Source organism: Eptatretus burgeri, chromosome 7 (assembly GCF_056783735.1).
Source record: "Eptatretus burgeri isolate ZD-2024b chromosome 7, Ebu_testis_v1, whole genome shotgun sequence".
Taxonomy (NCBI): domain Eukaryota; kingdom Metazoa; phylum Chordata; class Myxini; order Myxiniformes; family Myxinidae; genus Eptatretus; species Eptatretus burgeri.
The window spans coordinates 80,742,950-80,761,752 of NC_140967.1; the positions used below are offsets into that span (position 1 = coordinate 80,742,950).

At 42.8% G+C, this 18,803-nt stretch overlaps 2 protein-coding genes across 14 annotated transcripts in view; both read left to right on the forward strand.

Moving 5' to 3' along the window:
- The first annotated feature begins 373 nt into the window (after positions 1 to 373).
- On the forward strand, positions 374 to 15,892 carry LOC147023620 (transcription initiation factor TFIID subunit 9-like). 2 transcript variants are annotated; one of them, XM_085889212.1, is made up of 8 exons: positions 374 to 495; positions 635 to 716; positions 3,717 to 3,853; positions 11,053 to 11,187; positions 11,419 to 11,497; positions 13,154 to 13,264; positions 14,581 to 14,679; positions 15,068 to 15,892. In XM_085889212.1, exons 1-8 carry the CDS (start codon positions 460 to 462, stop codon positions 15,235 to 15,237), a joined length of 849 nt encoding a protein of 282 aa, XP_085745338.1. In that variant the 5' UTR covers positions 374 to 459; the 3' UTR covers positions 15,238 to 15,892. The 2 variants fall into 2 exon arrangements, with proteins under 2 accessions (XP_085745338.1, XP_085745339.1); XM_085889213.1 differs by lacking the exon at positions 14,581 to 14,679 and having other exon boundaries at positions 379 to 495.
- Positions 15,893 to 16,868: 976 nt separating this feature from the next.
- Positions 16,869 to 18,803, forward strand: part of LOC147023621 (FERM, ARHGEF and pleckstrin domain-containing protein 1-like) — an 88,898-nt gene continuing 86,963 nt past the window's right edge. For 3 of the 12 annotated variants that reach the window (XM_085889186.1, XM_085889192.1, XM_085889193.1), the window contains exon 1: positions 16,869 to 17,192. In XM_085889186.1, coding sequence (XP_085745312.1) covers positions 17,061 to 17,192 — 132 coding nt within the window. In that variant the 5' untranslated portion in view covers positions 16,869 to 17,060. The remainder of the gene's footprint in view (positions 17,193 to 18,803) is intronic. The other 9 variants (XM_085889185.1, XM_085889189.1, XM_085889187.1 and 6 more) reach the window with 7 other exon arrangements.

The window sequence follows — 18,803 nt, forward strand, 5'->3', positions numbered from 1 at the left end:
ATCGCAAACCTGATACATCATAATGACGTCATTTTCGTTTTTATGACGTCATCATTAAGAGGACGAGGATCTTAGCTCATTTGAGCTTGTTTATGTGCATTGAGGCCTCATGGTATCAATTGCTGCTGCTGTTGCCCCACCTTCTGTACATTACTCAGAAAAATATTTTCGATTTTATTTTAATTGCGATAAATCGTATGAACCTAATTGAGGTCTTCAGTGCATTTTTAACGACTGATGAAACGGTACAGTATTTGTCTATCATGGCGGTGTACACCGCGACAGTAATGTATAATAATTCAGTCGCAATTTGTAAAGCTGTTTCATCGTATATTTCGTCAAAGTTTAGAGGAGGTGATTTAGGGACGATTATATGTGTAAAAAAAATATTGTAAGACCAGAACGTAAAAATTTTTTTTTTAATCGAAAACCGAGGAGGGAGGAGGAAGTGCGCACAAAATGGCGGCGCCCAAGAGCACTCCGAAAGATGCGCAGGCAAGTTTTTTTTTATTTATTTTAAAAAATCTTTATAAACCTTTTCCTCCGGTTTTATCATGTTCACATAACTGCGAGCTTTTATAAGATTGTATGAAAGCTTCATTCGTTCACCCGAAGCCCGTCCGTCTCTTCGTAGGTGATGGTGGCGATCTTGAAGGATATGGGAGTGACGGAGTTTGAGCCACGGGTTGTGAACCTCATGCTCGAGTTTACGTACAGTGAGTGCGATCATCGCAACCATTCAGGATCGGAATATGAACTCAATTGTAACTTAGCGGTTCAAACCACAGCATATTCGATGCACTGGAGCTATATGATTGATGCCATTGCAATGTGTGGACTCACCATGGCAACTGATCACCATGAAACCCGCACATCGATGTCCAACACCAAGATCCATCGAGTTTGTCTCCTTACATCCGATGGACCACACTCTGTGTGCTGCAGTGTGTTGGTTCTACCGAAGCAGTTTGTTGGCAACGGTCATTCTGGATGGCTTATCATCATCCCTCTCCCAGCAGTAGTTATGGTGGGGATTTGTTGTTGTCCAGGGTGCCGGCGATAGCTCGCGTCCTCTTCGTGAAGGACACCGTAAGATCGTTAACGTCCACCGACTAATTCTGGCAGATGCGATTCCCGTTTTAAGTCCATCTGAGGGACGGCGCACACATTGATGAATCACCCTGCCTGTGAAACACCAGGGTGGCAGTTTGGAGCTGGGTCGGGATTCCAACCCAGGCTAGACAGCTTAGAGGCGAGTGCGTGTACTCGAGGCTATCTTGCCAGCCTTTTGTCTGCTCATCGGTCTTGAATTGCAACACGTACTTGCTATCGGTATTGAATTTGTTTCACAGGAAGGGCGAGGCATCAATGTTGTGTTCCGTCCCTCGGTTGGACGCTAAACTCGGTGTCCCGTCTGCCCGGATTAGTTGGTGGACATTAAAGAGCCCACGGTGTCTTTCGCAAAGATAGAGTCTGGGCTCATGGAGGAGTTATGACACGGAATGGACCAGAACGTAAAAGAATGAGAAGTCTTGAAGACGACGATGGTTCACGAGCGGTATTTGACGATGTAGATTGTTTCAGAAGTCAAGTATGAGACGATGTGATAATTTTTGACGAAGTTATAATTAATTCTAAGGGCCTTCAATCAACAGCTGCAAAATGTCCAAAACCCGGTTTTGTTCAACAACTTTCAAAATTTGACCTTTGCATTACCTTTAAAGGTCACAAAACAATGTTGTGGACATTAAAATAAGGAAACAGGATACGTGCTATAGCTTATTGGAGTTAGTTTGTCGAAGAAGGTCGAAAACCCGGTTCGATTCCCACAACTTTGAAAATTTGACCTTTGTGGCCTTTAAAGGTCAAGGATTATGACCTTTGGTGCAAAACTTCCTCTGGAACATTCCAGGAACAATGTAACGTCATATCGGCTATATGGCATTTCGCACTCCTCGGATTATCCATACTTTGATGAAATCAGCGTAAAAACAAACTTGAAGGGGGCGCCACGGGCAAGGTGTTCAAGATAGAGCAAAATGGTTTTAAGACTTTAGGTGGGGAATGACCTCAAGATTATGCATAAAAAATATTGTCATCCTCGCTCTCAAAGTTTGGGCGGTCATATGATTTTTTTATGTCAAAATTCGCAATTTTCTGAGTTTTTGACCTTGTGACCTTGACCTTGGGACAAAAATGAAAAATGGGACAACGACTAGTTTTAGATAATTCACTTTGCTATTCAAATACCGAAGAACCCATTCCATTCACTCAATTCCTGAGGAGAAGATAGATTTTTAATCCGACTACCCCCTAAAAATGGCTATTTTTTGGGCGTGGCTCTGCCCACAATGGGCGTCGCCACACCCTCATCCAGGAAAACACAACTAGACATTGATATCGAACACATAACCAAGTTTCATCAAGATCGGATCAAAGTCCAAGGAGTTATGCTCTGGACAGATAGACAAACCGACATAACGAATATAGTGGTCACTGGCTGGTGCTCATGAACCAAAAATAAATTCTGTGTATCAAACTAAGGTGCAAATAATTCTCATATATCGATGCATGCATAGTATGGATGATGTTTGCAACTTTAAAATGAAGCAGACATGACACCATATCGCACGTCATCCCCCATCCCAACGCTCCATTTTTTTTGTGTGTTCCCCCATCAACCCAACCTTCTTGCAGGTTACAGTGCTCCCTCCATTTCTCTCTTTGGCCTCTTTCTCTCTTTATTCCTTTGCTTGTTTTTTCCAACTCTGGTCCAACTGCCCCTCTGCCAGCCCTTTGCTGCCTTACCATTGATGTGCCAACTCGCTTCTTACATGAGCCTCGATCTTGGATAAAAGAAAATGCAACCTGTACCATACTCCTTAAAGAGCGTTGTTGCTGCCAAAGCAGTTTCTTGGCAAGGGTTAAACTTGTTGGTTTGCCATTGCCTTCCCAGTGCTTTTTGTCCTTGCTCTATCCTTTTAAATCCAGGGCATCGAGAAAGGAAGCAACATGTATCATTTTTGAAAAGCTTTTGGTATGACTCAGATGGGGTTTCAACCACCGACCTAGACTCTGTGGATGGTCCAAATATTATGATCAGCACTCTGCTGATTTTGTATAGACGAAATTTCTTTTTTTGGTGCAAACCGGCATTTGAAATGCTTCCCATGCAACTGTGATGAAACTATGATGTCATAAGCGGAACTTGAACGTGATTTTGCTGTATGGTGCTGTATGAGCCATGAACTCGTGTTTTGTTTTGTTTGTGCATCAGTCTCTCTGTTGTTGCCGGAGGAGCGCGGGACATTAAAATTAGCTCCGTCTAACCGACCGACATTCTTGTGTACGCGATATTTCAAAAGCCGTTGAACATTTAGTTTTCATGTTGCAGATATCTACTCCTCATGATATTATCTCAACCTGATTATATTACGGCTGTGATTGGCTGAATTATGTTTCCATGACAACCATCTTGGTAACTCGGCTTGTGTGCGTGATGTTTCAAAAACCGTTCAAGATTTTCCTTTCCTATTAGACAGTCTGATCTATTCCTCATACCACCCAAAAGGTGGGAGACCCAGAGTACTGCATCAGGTCCTTGTTATCTTGTTATCTTGGTGATTGTGATTGGTTGTATGCACAAACTTTGTTCTCAATGTTGTTGTCTCTTTTCGATAGTTTTTCATGTCATGATCCCTCATCTATCCTTCCAGGGTACGTGACTGGCATCTTGGACGATGCACGAGTTTACTCCAATCATGCCAAGAAAAACAACATTGATTCTGATGATGTTAAACTTGCTGTTCAATGCCGCATGGACCATTCTTTCAGCTCTCCACCACCCAGAGATGTGCGTACCAATGTTGATCGTTCTACCAACCGCCATGTGTATAACTCCCCAACCCTGCTCTGCAAACGCAAGGTTTTTCCTTTCCCAGGACTTCGCTTGCCGCCGTGACTATTTTCATGAATTTGTTCATGAGTTTTCATGCAATGCGAACCATGACCCACCCAAAGTGTAATCGAAGGAACAAACATAAACTTGTACAAATGGGATTGTTGGCCATACTTGTGCTTGCAGGGAACAAAAGCTGAGACTATTTCATGTTTGAGGCATTGATGCAAAGAACGTATATATTAAGCTCGGAAATACATGAGGGCCTACAAGTAAGATAATGCCTCATCTTCACTAACCTGGCATTGCTGGTTTATGATTCGGAGAATCGGCAAAACCTTCGGAGATTCATAAAATTCTTATGCGTATCGTGATGAACATCATTGGTTTATCTTTCTTCTTTTTGTTCCCTGCCCGGAGACGGGGGATATTAAAATTACCTCCATCCGTCTCACCGACCGATCATCTGTCCATGTACTTGTGTGTACGCAATATTTCAAAAACCATTGAATTCTTGATAGGGTAATTCTTGAGAGGGAGTTCTTAAAAACCATTGAATTCTTTGCTCGGATAATTATTGATAGGGTTCACCACCATCTACTTGAGTACCAGCGTGCAGAGCAGTCAGGCTTTACACCAAAGAGGTCAACGATTGACAGTATCCTTGCTCTTCGGGTCCTCACCTAACACAGACGAGAGTTTCGGCAGGGGCTGCTTGCAGCCTATGTTGATCTTTGTAAAGCGTTTGATTCAGTGAATCGGGATGCCCTCTGGAGGATTCTTGGTCTTCATGGGGTGCCACCAAAACTGATCGATCTGATGTCTGAACTATACTCTGGTACTGAGAGTGCTGTGAAATGTGGTGGTACCATCTCTGACTTATTTCTAGTTGTTACTGGAGTTCGTCAGGGGTGTGTTCTGGCCCCCACACTTTTCAGCGCTTATATGGACTGGATTCTATGGAGGATGTTGGAGAGATAAAGCTGCGGTGCATCGTTTGGGAATGTCAAGATCTCTGACCTTTATTTCGTAGATGATGCAGTCATCTTTGTGGAGACTGTGGATATCCTTTTGGGGGCCCTCGAGGTGCTGAATGAGGAGTCTGAACCGCTGGGATTACGTGTTTCCTGGGTCACAACTAAGATCCCGGCTTTCACTGACATCTTGGATGCTGCTGTCCTGTCTGTACCTGTTTGTAATGAGGATGTTGAGGTCATGGAGAGATTCACTTACCTTGGCAGTGATATTCATGTCTCTGCTTGCTGTGAGCCAGAGGTCAATAGTTGTCTGGGTCGTGCCTGTGGGAGTCATAGATTCACTGGATCATGGGGTGTAGCATTGCAGGTACCTGAGCACGAGGACAAAAGTCTGAGTCTTCAGGTCTTTGGTGCTTCCAATCTTGCTCTATGGATGTGAGACTTGGACTCTGACCAGGGATCTGAGACGGTGACAATTATTTTGGTACCAGGTCTCTCTCCGGAGACTCCTTGGCTATCGCTGGTTGGACTTTGTGTCTAATGAGCGGTTGATGAGAGAGACTGAAATGAGATTTGTTACCTGCATAGTCTGTGAGCGTCAGCTGTGGCTGTATGGACATTTGGCTCATTTTCCTGAAGCTGATCCTACTCACCAGATTCTCTCAACGAGGTAGCCTCGTGAGTGGAGGAGGCCAATGGGCTGAGCATGTGCCTCGTGGTTGCAGCAGGTTGATCAGCTTCTCAAGGAGTTGGAGATGGGCCAGGCATCTGCCTGGTGGTTGGCCAGACGGAGGCCCCTGGAGTACCGGCAGAAAGTGGACGCAGCAACTTGCTGCTTCGGTGCATGCTCCCATACCTGCCATGACCTGACTTTATTGTAAAGGGTTGTTGTTGTTGTAGAATAATAGAAATGGTACCGTTGGATCGGTAATAATCAATTTACTTGGAACATAAATTTGTTTGTTTAACCACAAGCTTTCCTGTTTTGAAAGTCTCTTGCTGAGTAAGAAGAAAAATAATAATAATAATAAGAAGAAGAAGCGCTGGTGGTTTCTTCACGCAGTAATTCGAACAGAAACATTTATTATTCTAACAAAGTAGGAATCCTTGATCAGCCCATGGGAGGAGGGAGTGAACAAATTGATATTTCGTTTTACCTCTCGAAGTAATAGAAAAAAAATGTTAAAAAGTACATGGAATAAGCACGTAAAGAACAAGAAAAACAACAACATCAACTCAACCACAATAACAATTACTTGTAAAATTTCTTTTTCACACATTTTACTCCACTTCATTTTACATCCTCATTGACACTCATAGATAGACATGAAATATGTTTGAAGTACAACTTGCTGTCTTGTGATTAAACGCCTCATGCGACGTCGTGCACCTGAACGAGTATACTATATTTTAGTACACTGTTGTCAAACATCTGAAGCTGTTATCACCCATGATATGGTATACTATGAATCCCTGGCTTTGAATGCAAATACAGTACTCAAATGTGAAAAATTCGTGAATTATTAATCACTTCATTCATCTGACACTGCCATTGGATGTGGGATACTTTGAAATGCTTGCTTGGCAAATTTCATGGCAACATGAACCTGGTGTTGGCTTATTGGTTAGGGTGTTGGCTTCACGGTTTGGGTGGTGGCTTAGCAGTTAGGGTGGTGGCTTATGATCCTAGAGTCCTGAGTTCAAGCCCCGTTTTCACGGAATTAACACCAGGGGGTTGACTCAGCCTGTCATCCTTCTGAGGTCGGTGAAATGAGTACTCGTTTCGCAGCCAAAAGGCTGCACACGAAGGGAAAGAGTATCAACTGATTGATTAAATCTGATATTGGTGTGATGCAGGCATTGATGGGCCAAATGGCCTCTTTCTGCGCATAAAAATTCCTTGTAAATCTTTGTAACGTGTCAGCTTATTTTTAAATTGAAATGTCATGCGAAAGTTCAAATTCATGAGTCGAGTCTGAAAATGGAGCCTTGTCTCCCATTGATTTTCCTACTCACGTTTCACCTCTCCCCCCCCCCCGCCCTCCAAAAAAAAAAAATCCCAATTTTCATTTTCTATTTATTTCTTTAAAATTGCCAATACCTGCACTGTATTTCTGGATTTGATTTTACCCATTTCGAAAATTCATACTGTGCATTGATCTGTGAATCATATTCTTTCATAAGTAATCACACTTTTAATTGTATACATTTGAAATTTTCTTGTGGAATTGTTAAAGTAAGTTTTTTTTTTTGGTTTTTTTTTTTTTTTTTTTTTTTTTTCAAAGGGCTCCCTCCTCCCTCCTCCCATGATGAATTTGTCATATCCAGATTCAATTCATGTTTTACTAAACTTGCAATGTTTTGTACATCTAACACTTTCATTCCATTATCCTTCATGAACATTTAATCCATTGATTGGGTGTATGGTGACCATAGCTGTTGATAAGTGAAACAGACAAACACACCATCCTCATATCGAAAAACGACAACACTTATGATTCATCCTGCTTCAGACCAATCACAGTTAATAACTCTCTCGTGGTAACGTAGTGTAACGGTAGACCGTGGGTGGACACAAGATCAAACAATCTTTAAAAAAAATTTTTTTATGGCTTTGCTGATGAAGTCACCAGAGGCATGATGCTTTCAGGTTGTCTGTCCGTAATAGGTTTTCATTACCACGACAACTTAAGAGCGGCTGAAGGGATTTTAACCAAACTTTGTTCAAGTATGTATAATGTAATAATGTTGGCGGTGGCATATCGGTCGATATCCCGATGTCAAATTATGTCCAATTGCTTTTCTTTTTTTTGTATACAGAGTCTAGGCTCGTGAAAGAGCTACAACAGAACGGATCAGGATGCAACAGAGCAAGGAACAGTAGAAAGAGGGGGTGACGGGGAGGGGAACACCAACATCAGGGCCAAGGGACAGAATATATGGAGATGGGCAAACAAGAGATGCAGGTAAGGATGAGGGATGGGAGAGGGTTGATGATGGACCACGTCTGCCCTGCAAAAACATTGCAGTAGGGACAAAGCACGGAAATAGCAGGGATGCAATACCAGAAAGGGGGTGGTAGAAGACAGAGAGAGATCACCAACTTGTCTGCAAAGGGAAAGTGATAGGCCCATAGATTCAGCTTCAGCATGGGAGATTCAAATGATCTTTGAAGACCTTGGTTTCCACGGCATCAAGCTGAGCAAGATGTGAGGCAAGGGAGCCAGACCCGAGGGGAGAGCAGTACTCCATCAAGCTGTGAATGAAAGCCTTGTACACTACCGGTCAAAAGTTTTAGAAAACCCCCATTTTTCCAGTTTTTACTGAAATTTAAGCAGTTCAAGTCCAGTGAATAACCTGAAATGGTACAAAGCTAAGCTGTAAACTGCCAGAGGTTTAAAAAAAGTTTAGGTTACAAAAAACTGAAAAATAATGTAAATTTCAGAGTTGTTAAAAAAGGCCCTTTTCAGGGAACAAGTAATGGGTTCGCAACTGCAGCCGTTCTGCAGCAATGGAAGTAAATTAAGCCTTGAAACCTGATGCAAACAATTCCTTCAGGTGTCTCAACTTTTGTTGATTGGTTACAAACCCTCTGTATAAAAGCAGTGTTGGAACAGATTGTGTTGCTGCACCCTCTGAAGCATTATTTGGACAATATTGCACTGCAGGAAGTAGTATATTGCAATCATAATGGCGAGAAAAAGACAATTAACAGATTATAAAAGTGTAGGATTATATGACAGACGGAGCATTATAACCCTTAAAAGTGTAGGTCTTTCCTTTGGAGAGATTGTAAAGAAAGCCAAGGTGTTAGTGAGTACAGTTTCCTACACCATCAAAAGGCACTTGGAAACTGGAGGAAACTCTGACAGGAAGAGGTCGAGGTATGGCAGACCCAAAGCCACAACACAATCAGAAGACAAGTTTCTGAGAGTCAACAGCTTGCGTGATGGGTGGCTCACAGGACAGCAGCTTCAAGCACAGCTTAACACTGGTCGAAGTAAGGAAGTCTCAGTTTCAACTGTGAAGAGAAGACTTCGATCTGCAGGTTTGACAGGTGGGTGGCAGGAAGAAAGCCATTTCTGGGATGGAAAATAAGAAATAGATGCTTGCCTGGGCCATGAAGCACCGCCAGTGGACTACTGAAAAGTGGAAGAAGGTCTTATAGACCGATGAATCAAAATTTGAAATCTTTGGTTCATCATGCAGGGTTTTTGTATGCCGTCGAGTAGGCGGAAGGATGGTTCCTCAGTGTGTGACACCAACTGTCAAACATGGAGGAGGAAGCGAGATGATCTGGGGCTCTTTTGCTGGATCCAGAGTCAGCAACCTGTGCAGAGTGACTGTCACCCTGAACCAAAAGGGCTACCACAGCATTTTGCAGCGCCATGCAATACCCTCTGGTCTATGCCTAGTTGGTCAGGGGTTCATCCTACAGCAAGATAACGACCCAAAACATACCTCCAGGCTATGTCAGAACTACCTTAGAAGAAAAGAACAAGACTGTAGGCTTCAAATCATGGAATGGCCAGCACAGTCTCCAGACTTAAACCCCATTGAGCTGGTTTGGGATGAACTTGACAGAAGGGTGAAAGCAAAGCAACCTGCAAGTGCAACACATTTGTGGGAACTTCTGCAACAGTGTTGGGAAGAACTTTCCGAACAATATTTGATTTCCATTGCAGAAAGAATTCCACGAGTTTGTTCGACTGTTATATCTGCAAAAAGTGGCTACTTTGATGAGTCAAAAATTTGGATTAAATTTTGTTCAACAAAACGATTCCATGATTTCTTTTTTATCTGCAATTGTTTGTTTGTCCTATGCTTTAATTTCAGAGTACATGGAAACATTAAACTGCTTAAATTTCAGTAAAAACTGGAAAAATGGGGGTGTTCTAAAACTTCAGACCTGTAGTGTAGGTGGATAAGAGTTGAGCTGTGCCAAGGAAGGATGTTCCAAGACGAAGGTTGCTCATTCAACAACTGCCTTTCGAGGCCAACTTTGAAATGTTCTTTGCCCAAGAAAGATCATGGCTGATATAATGAGACACAGGCATTTGAGTGACTGAACTTCTTGAAGATTGTTAAAGTAGATAGCAGGGTTTGCCAGATGGTCTTTTTCGGAGTGAGAGTGTGAGATTGGTCAGGCTTGAAAGACGTATTCCAAGTGTTTGACCATCTTGTGATTTTTGTCAAGGTCTGAAGAGGGGGAAGAGAAAAAAGCCTGCCTGTCTGAAGGATGAGGGATGTCATGACAGAGGGTGGAGTCATCAGCAAATGGATAAAGAGGATTTTCGAGGGAATCAGAAAGATTCATTGATGAAGATGAGGAACAAGACTGAGCCCAAGACCATGCCTTGGGGCATTGCAGCCTTGACCGGGAAAGGAAATGAAACTGTTCCATTTAGAGCCAAACAATTACGAGAGTCGAGGAAGTCAGGGACCCACGAGTAGAGTTGGCCTTTGATGTCATTAGCAGAGTCTCTGGAGCGCAAGGTGGGATACCAGACTATCAAAAGCTTGATATATGTCTGGAGAAAAGTGAGAAGCAGGGGCTTCTATAACACCTCCTTTAGCTAATGTTTAACTGCTCTAGGCATTCCAAATGGAAAGAGAAAAGCCATGATATATCTTAGGATAAAGCATCCAAGACTGCACTTGCAGCAATTTTTAAAATCATTTGGATATGTTGAAACACCAAAGCATTGCAGCAAATGGAACTATGTATAATACATGCCTCAAGGAAAAGGGGCCATTGAGTGTTCAGGAAACCAGTTTAACCCACCACAGTCTGGTCCGAAGTCCAGAGACGTCATATCAACAAATGATGTGGAGAATTAAAGCAGTTTATGTGATTTTATTTTTATTTTTCTCAAGCCATCTTCAGAAAGAACAGTGCTGGAGTGTTTACCCTTGTATAGATGAAGGCAGGCTCTGAGGATGGCTGTTGATACGTTTTATTACACCCACAGCTTTTATTTTATTTTTTAATATCACAATAACTTTTCTTTGGCAAAGTGTGACTCATAATAAAGAATTATTGAGATTAAATCTTGTGAAAAGATCATTTGAATTGAGGGAAGCTTTTAAATGGTCATGACCAATAAATCTTGACTCACTTATGACATCTGTTCTGACGCTGCTCGTCTTTTGGCGTATTTAACAACTACTTTTCAGTTCTTGCTAGAGATTGCACGGCAGAAAAACCAGTTGCCACTTCCTCTGATAAAGCCCTATGCTGGGCCAAGGCTGCCACCAGACCGTTACTGCCTTACAGCTCCTAACTACCGCCTTAAGTCGCTTGGGAAGAAGGTAGGTAATCAGCGAGTGGCTTTCTACCTTTGAATGAAGTCAGTGAAATTTTAATCTTGTGCGTGCATGCGTGCACCCGTGAGTCTTGTGTGTGGGTGCGTGCAAACGCAAGCCTTGCGCGTGCATGTCTTTTGTGTGCACGTATGTCTGGAATGGTCTTGCTCTTGCCATGAATGTCTTTTTTTCTGGAAGCCATAATTCCATTCAACTTTATTTTATTCTCACACCCAGATGACAGCTGGTCGCATAACACTGCCGCGGATCAGTGTGGGATCAGTTGCCACAACTCGCACTACACCGTTGACCGTCAGTAAGTTTGTTCTTCATGCCGATTTAATTTGTATTGATGATCATTTTTCTCTGTTTATAAAAGAGTTTTGCTACATGAGCTTGCAGTGCTGTTGTGGAAATTGAGCTTTGGATTGCTGAATGTTTTGTAGCAAAATTTAAGTATTTTTTATATATGTGTAGAATTATTCCCACAATATAATAATTGAATGTGATGTTATAAAGCTTGATTCACAAATTCAGAACTTCCATAAATGAATGGATGCTTCAAACACTGTCTTTGCTTAATTGGTGTGGTACATGCCGGCAAGACCTATGTGGGAAAATCTGTGCAGCATCTGAGATTTGAACCTGGGATCTGTCTCATGAACGAGGTATGCAGATGGGAATTCCAAACAGGCCTGATTATTTATTTTTCACACAAGCCTCCTGATGGAGGTAATATGCATCGTCAACTGTTCGACACTGATGTGCTACAAACGTAGATAAGGTAGCAATCGAGAATTATCTGCAAACTTTCCATGGGAATTTTTTGCCCCCCCTTCTCGTTGGATATTTACCCCGTGCACGCGAAGCGAAAAGTGAGGTTAAGCAATAGGTTCATGTCTGTCTGTCTTTCCTTCCGTCCGTCCACAAACATCAGTTTATGATCGAGGAACAACTTGTTTAAATTGAATGTTATATTTTGAACACGAATCCAAAAACGAACCTGCCATTTCGCAGTACTTTGTCCCTGAATTTGTCCCGATTGCACAAACATGGAGAGGAGCGAGATAATATTTTTTTTTACTTGAATGCTTGTCTGGCAGTCAAACATAATTGAAAATCATTCCAAGCAGAAAACTTTTTTTTTAAGGACGTCATAAAATAAACAAACGACGGGAATGAAGAACTAATGTCACGTGTTCAATAAGGTGGTGTAAAAGACGCTTCATCAACGACAGTAAACTTGCTGAATTAATTTTTTTTATATACAACCTTTAAAATCCTTCTTACATTTCAATCTAATTATATACTTCGACAATGTCGAACACAAATCGCCTTTTTGCCGCTTCCAAAATAACCTCCAGTTTAACAGTACTTGGACATGTTAAATAAGGTGGTGTTATAAGACTGCATCAACGGCGGTGAAGTTCCGGAATGTTTTTATGCAACCTTGAAAATCAATATTTTATTTCATTTTAATTATACGTTTGAATAATCCTTGGGTTTAGGTGTTCTATGAACCTTCCAGATGCCTCAACCATCTGCGATGGACGAAGGTTGTGGTTTCACCCTTGTCTGTTTGTGTGAAGGATATCTCAAGTTGTAGACACATTCGGATGACATTTGGTAGGCAGGTTGTGTGTGTGACAAGGACGAATTCATTCGATTTTGGAAAAGATCTGGATACAAATATGATGATGAAAGATTGGTCCAAAAATGATATATTGCATGATAATCCAAAAAGTTGTGGTCAGATTATGAGACCTTGGTGGATGAGTTGGGTAGGTTACAAGAACAAGCAGATTAGATGTTGTCTCAGGTCTGGATGCAGATCCAGCCTATCGGTGGGATACAAAACGTAAACTGTTCAGCACAGTGTAGGGTATGTGCTCTATCGAGTGCTGTTCTAGTTTATATTGTGATTGGTGAAGTTAACTTGTCCTTCATTAATGTTATTTTATTTTATTTTTAGCACCTGGTGGCCCTTCCGGTATCACTGTGGCTGCAAAGATCGGCACACCGGTGTCACTCGGACAGCGGATCACACTGCAGCTACCTTCCACCACAACCACAGTAAAACCTGGTGTGTGCTCCTTGTGGTGGGACTTTTCTTTGCAATTAAGTGAAATTCAATGTTTCACTTCGCTTGAGATTTGTGGAAGAGCTATTATCGATCATCGACTCAAATTGGACAGGACAATACATATATGGACTTTGTAAAGGACAATTATAAAGGCAAATTTAAAATGAGAATTGGTTTAAAAGGCAGGAAACCAGATGGATATAACATGAGAACTCCGACCTGAGAAAAAAGGAATCGTAGAATGGTTGCAGAATAGTTTTGACAAGGAATAGTAAAGTTGGTGCTGCACCTATATAGTCAGGAACAGCTGGAGCACCATCACAAGGCCCTCTGCAATTCTGCGGTGATGTAGGCAAAAGCCCTGGGGGCTTCGTATTTATCCTGGTTCATGTATGGTTCATGGAAAACGGTTATCCTGTAAGATGCCAAGAGCTTGCAATACTTTTGTCTTTGCTAGTTTGAAAAGAGATGGGTGGGCGAGAGTGGTTCCGGCATATAACGGGTTTGTATTGATGCATCTCACATACGCCTTGGATGCTTGAGGACTGATGAGATGTGGAGAATAATACAAAAGCATAAAATTTGTGAAGCAAGATTGTGATGGGTAAGGCCACAAATCTCTGGAATATCTAAATTGGCAAGAGCTTGTTGAGTGGAACAATAAACTTGCTTGGCAAGGTTATCCTTATTCAGAGAAACCTTACGAAACTTCAGATTTACGAGAAATGAAAATTGTGCTAATTTTGAAATTACAAAGGTTGATCTTGGAAAGAACAATGTTACTGAGGCAGTTGTTCTCGACTTGGGAAGAGTAGAATCCTTGGTAAACAGATTTCGAGGTGCTTTCATATGAAGGTGGAAAGTATCAGGACACTGGTATCCATCCATCCATTGGGAGAATACTCTGTGCAGAGCGTCGGTGTTGCTAAAGCAGTCTCCTGGGCTATTGAGCACAATCCTGGATGGGTCGCCACTCCAACGCAGGATACTCGAATGGCTCAATCATCCCAGCAAGCTGGTTCTCATTTTGCTGACCTTAGAAGGATAACAGGCTGAGTCAACCCCACCTGATATCAATTCAACGACAGAGCAGAATTTGAACTCGGGACCCTCGGATCCCAAGCCCACCACCCTAACCATTAAGCCAACGCCAGGCATATGCTGGTATGAGAGACCACAAATGGATTGGAAAAGATCGGGAGTGGCTGTGTATCTGGAGATCATCTTGTGCTGGTGCGATCTGGGTAAAGTCTGCAATACACAATCGTGGCAGATAAGTTTTTTTCTGTTTAATTTATTTTCTTCTTTTTTTCCAGAAGCGAGGCTCATGGAAGAGCGAGGTGGAACTGACAGTTGGACAAACATCAAGGGAATGAAAGCAAGGCAATGCATTGTACCATACAGTGTTCAGCAAGGTGCAAGGGAATCTGAGGAAACTTATTTTAAGTTCTTATCTCAAATTCAAGATAATCTTTACTCGCTCTAGAAGCGTTGATTGGCCAGACCGAAAATGGCGATTAATTGAAATCCGAAAGAAAATGTAGCATTTCTTTGTTATGGTTGACTCTTCCTTTGTAGATAATAGTTGGTAAACGGACATAAGATATACTTTATATCACCAGGTTTGGACATCTTGATTACAAACACTGATGTATTTCGGTGTCAGGACAACAATTTCTGTGGATATTTGTAATAATTTTGAAGTTTTTGCGAATTTAAGATTATGAACGAAATAAGAGTTCGTTTTGATGTCGATGACGTACATACGCGATGGAGTTTTTAATTTGTTTGGTTCTCTTTCAGCCGGCAGTGTGACACCTGGCGTGCAGAGCTTACTCATCAATGCGCCGACACTCGTCGGGCCAGGAAAGAACATTCTGATCACAACGAGCAGCACCGTCCAGCAGCCTCCCGAGCTCAGCACCCTGAAGCGCAAACGTGAGGAAGACGACGAGGATTTTGATGCTTCGTGAAGAAGGGGACATGTCTGTCTCCGTCTGAGGACATGCACATAACTGTAATTCTGTATATATATATTTTTTTCTTTTCATTTTGTCGTTTTATTTTTATTTTTATTTTTTGAAGCTTTAGAAGAATTCCGTCCAAGGTACAACGTGGTCTCGAATGCACGAAATGGAATTTCCGACTACTTTTGGATGGTCGATCTTTGGCACGCGCTTTGAATTTTGATCCCTTCCAGGCTTGTTTTTCCCCTTAGCCAAACTACTGCCAATACACTGTACGCTGCATGAGATAGGCTGGCTAAAAGTACAAACGGTTGTCTCCACGCTGTGCTAAACGTGACCTCTGCCAGTAAACACTTCCAGAGTCGGCATTCGTTTTCAAACTTCACGTGCCGGAGTTTGGTGTTACATTGCGGCGCATGCAACTCCATTTAGATTAGATTACGCAATGGGAACGGATTTGGAAATGCATTTGATTCCATTTGCACTGGGAAGCAGGCAGACTAACTTACCTTTTTTTTTTTTTTTTAATACAACATGTTTGTTAAGGTTCAGCTAGTTATCGTCGATGTTTGAACGGTGATTTATCTGTCGTGATATCGTACTGCTTTTGATTGTTTTGAATTTGTTTTATTGTTGAATAAATTTTTGACATGGAGCAGGACCAGTTTACAAATGGGTGCAGGAACCTTGTCGAAGAGTCGGACCCCACGAGCCCATGTTCCGAATGTGAAGTTGTTTATAAATCTCCTATCGCAAGCGATTCACATTTCTTCCAACAGGGAGCAGCCGATGTCATCACGTATTTATTTATTTATTGGCAAAATTACACGAAGTAAATGCGGTTAAGTTCGCCGTCCTCCTTCCCTTCCTCCTGGTTAACATCGTGATAAGGGAGTTGAGTTTGGATTCCAAAGCCGTCATAGGAGTTGGTGGTGAGGCAGCCAAATTAAAGTGAAACCTTGTGTGGGAGCCCCGGTTTGGCGGGAGGACGGAACAGTTCCGCGAATTCCTTTGAGGTCAATTTTCTGGATCTCATTACCCCCAACTAGAGCAGGGTTGCGGTCTCGCTTGATTAGCTGTGGCTGGAGTTGGCAAAAGTATGGTTCATGGAAAACGGTAATTGAGTGGTTACGTATTGTAGTCAGTTTCGCTGCGAAAACAGTCAAACAAGGAGTCTGAGGGGAATGTATTAGTCTCCTCTCTTTTGCATACGTCTCGGTGTCGAACCGGTGGCAATTGGGATATAAACGTGTCATGTTCAGGGTGACACGTTTACATCCTAATTACCACCGGTTCAGCTTTTTGTGAGATTTTCGGGACAGAAAACGTTTGACAATTATTCTGTGACTGGAAGAACAGGCGAGGTAAGTGCGGCGTCGCCTGCCTGGCTGCACCGCCCACTCCCCCCACCGCCATGACTCTGCCAATCTACACCATTACCCCTACTCCTCCAGCAGGCAGTCCCAATGGCCTTGATATGCTACACAGCAATGAAACAACAAACTCATTGTTGAAACGAGTCTGGTGAATGTGATGCTCGCAACGATGTTGTTAAAGATAACATTTTAAATTTACTTCCTGCTGCTCATCATCGAGCACGAGGTGTTTTCATTTGGTAGTGTATCAGCAAATAAAGCGAAGCAACATGTTTTCATTTGTTTTAGAGCGAGAGAAATGCTATTCGTCAACTTGCGTACAACTTTCCATTCAGTTAGGGTGTATAACTCAGGTAGCTTAGCATTCTGGTTGACTTTTCTGACAGTCATGCAGAAAGGGCTCCGGTGCTCGACGGAGCAGGGAAGCGGGTAGAGAAAGAGAGAAGGGGGCGGATGGAATCCCCTCCCCTACCCCCATCTCTCCACATCCCTCTTTCCGCCGAACCTGGAGCCTGTACGGAGGGAGCAGGATCCGGAGAGCGACTAGGTGACGTACGGACTTGCATACGGCGCACACGTATACACGTATGTAAGCGCATGTCGGTGTGCATGTCGCGTGCTCGTACTGAACCGTGCTGCCCAAGGCGAGGTTCGGTAAGCTCGGCGGTTCGATGCTGCCTCGGGGATCAGGCACTCTCCTTTGTGAGCAGCTATTGCTGCGAGGCGAGGATTTGTTTAAGGAAATACCATCGTATCATATTGTATGGTTATACATCCACCTCCTGGATACCGCTTCGCCACCCCATGTGACGCTCCCGTCCAACACATCATGTACCAACCCAAGGAGCACTCGGGCTAGCTGGCTAGTCCGTGTCCTCGTTTGGGATGGTGTGCGTTGAGTGCTTATCGGTCACCTGGGCAAATATAATTAGGCAAATCGAAGTAGGTTAGAGAGCTGCGCGTTTGTTGTTTGCTTTGTTCTTTACTTGGTTGTGGAGATTAACATTTTGATTAAATGTTTCGGAAATCCTGCACTGTAAGTCACCATTGGTGTTCTTGTGACTGGCTGGACGCGTGACATTATTTTAGTCTATCTGCTCGGGTGTAGTCGCTTGTACTTGCATCGCGTGCATCGCTCGGCGTTGATCAAAGCATCAAGTTCGACAACTGAGCAGCTCAAATGCTTTTCTGCATTCTTTTTTCCCTGCAAAGTTCAAGGCCTGAGATTGGCATCAGGCAGGCATGGCGTTTGGTGTTCTGGCCCTGGGAATTCCGACACCAATTGTTTGTCTCGCCAAAGATGCACAGCTGATAGACATTTGCTGTCTTTGAAGTGTTATTCCTCAAACGACTTTTTTGTGACCTTGGGTTGCAACTTATTTTTATCAAGAAGATTTTTTTTTATCAAGATTTTTTTATCATTATTATTTTTTATTTATTTTTTTTTACCTCACAATATCAAGAAGGTGCACCATCTGGACAAGTAATCGATGAATTGATGCAAAGCAGAAAGCAAGAGAGCTGGGAGGATCTTGTGTCGACCTGTGTTTACTCACCTCAAGGTTGTCTCGCGTGGGTTCAAATCTCGGCTCAGCTATAAACCGTCACCGTCATATTATACGTGCAAAGCATTGCATCAATGTGTGCCATCCGGTGGAAGGACGTGAAACCGGTGGACTTATCTGCCAGCCCTGGTCCTTAGCGGACATTAAAGATCCCACCGTGCCTTCTGGGAAGAGTAGCCGAGTTATCACCGGCAGCCTGAACAAGTTCTAAATTCCTTCCAGTCGAGCGTCATACCTGGCCACCCGGTTCGTGAAAGATTTGTCCACAAGGTAAATTGTTTATAAGTAGAGCCTTTAAAGAATAAGAAGAGAAGAACGAAACCAAGTCCGATAGATTCCCATACCTGTGTGGTTCAGTCAGGTTGAAGCATTATACATTTGGCTGGTCCAAGTTTCATATTCAGGGATGAGGACAAAATTCAAACTGCTAATGGCTAACAGATCCACCGGTTGAGTATCTGGCATCCTGACAGGTTCTCAGGGCTTTGTCTTGACTGCTAGGGCAGTGGTGACTAGTGAGAGTACTTTCGAGATGTGCTGGCTCAGCACTCTGTAGGATTTGTGTGCGGTGAGCCATGGTCATCGAGGGAGCCTTTTACTGTCCGGATGTGTAATGAACTGGAATTTATGT

Excerpts from the sequence above, each read along its gene's own strand:
- LOC147023620 (XM_085889212.1), top strand. The coding sequence starts at position 460 with ATGGCGGCGCCCAAGAGCACTCCGAAAGATGCGCAG. Across the intron at positions 11,188-11,418 it reads TTAAGTCGCTTGGGAAGAAG|ATGACAGCTGGTCGCATAAC; the intron begins GTAGGTAATCAG and ends TCTCACACCCAG. Across the intron at positions 13,265-14,580 it reads CACAACCACAGTAAAACCTG|AAGCGAGGCTCATGGAAGAG; the intron begins GTGTGTGCTCCT and ends CTTTTTTTCCAG.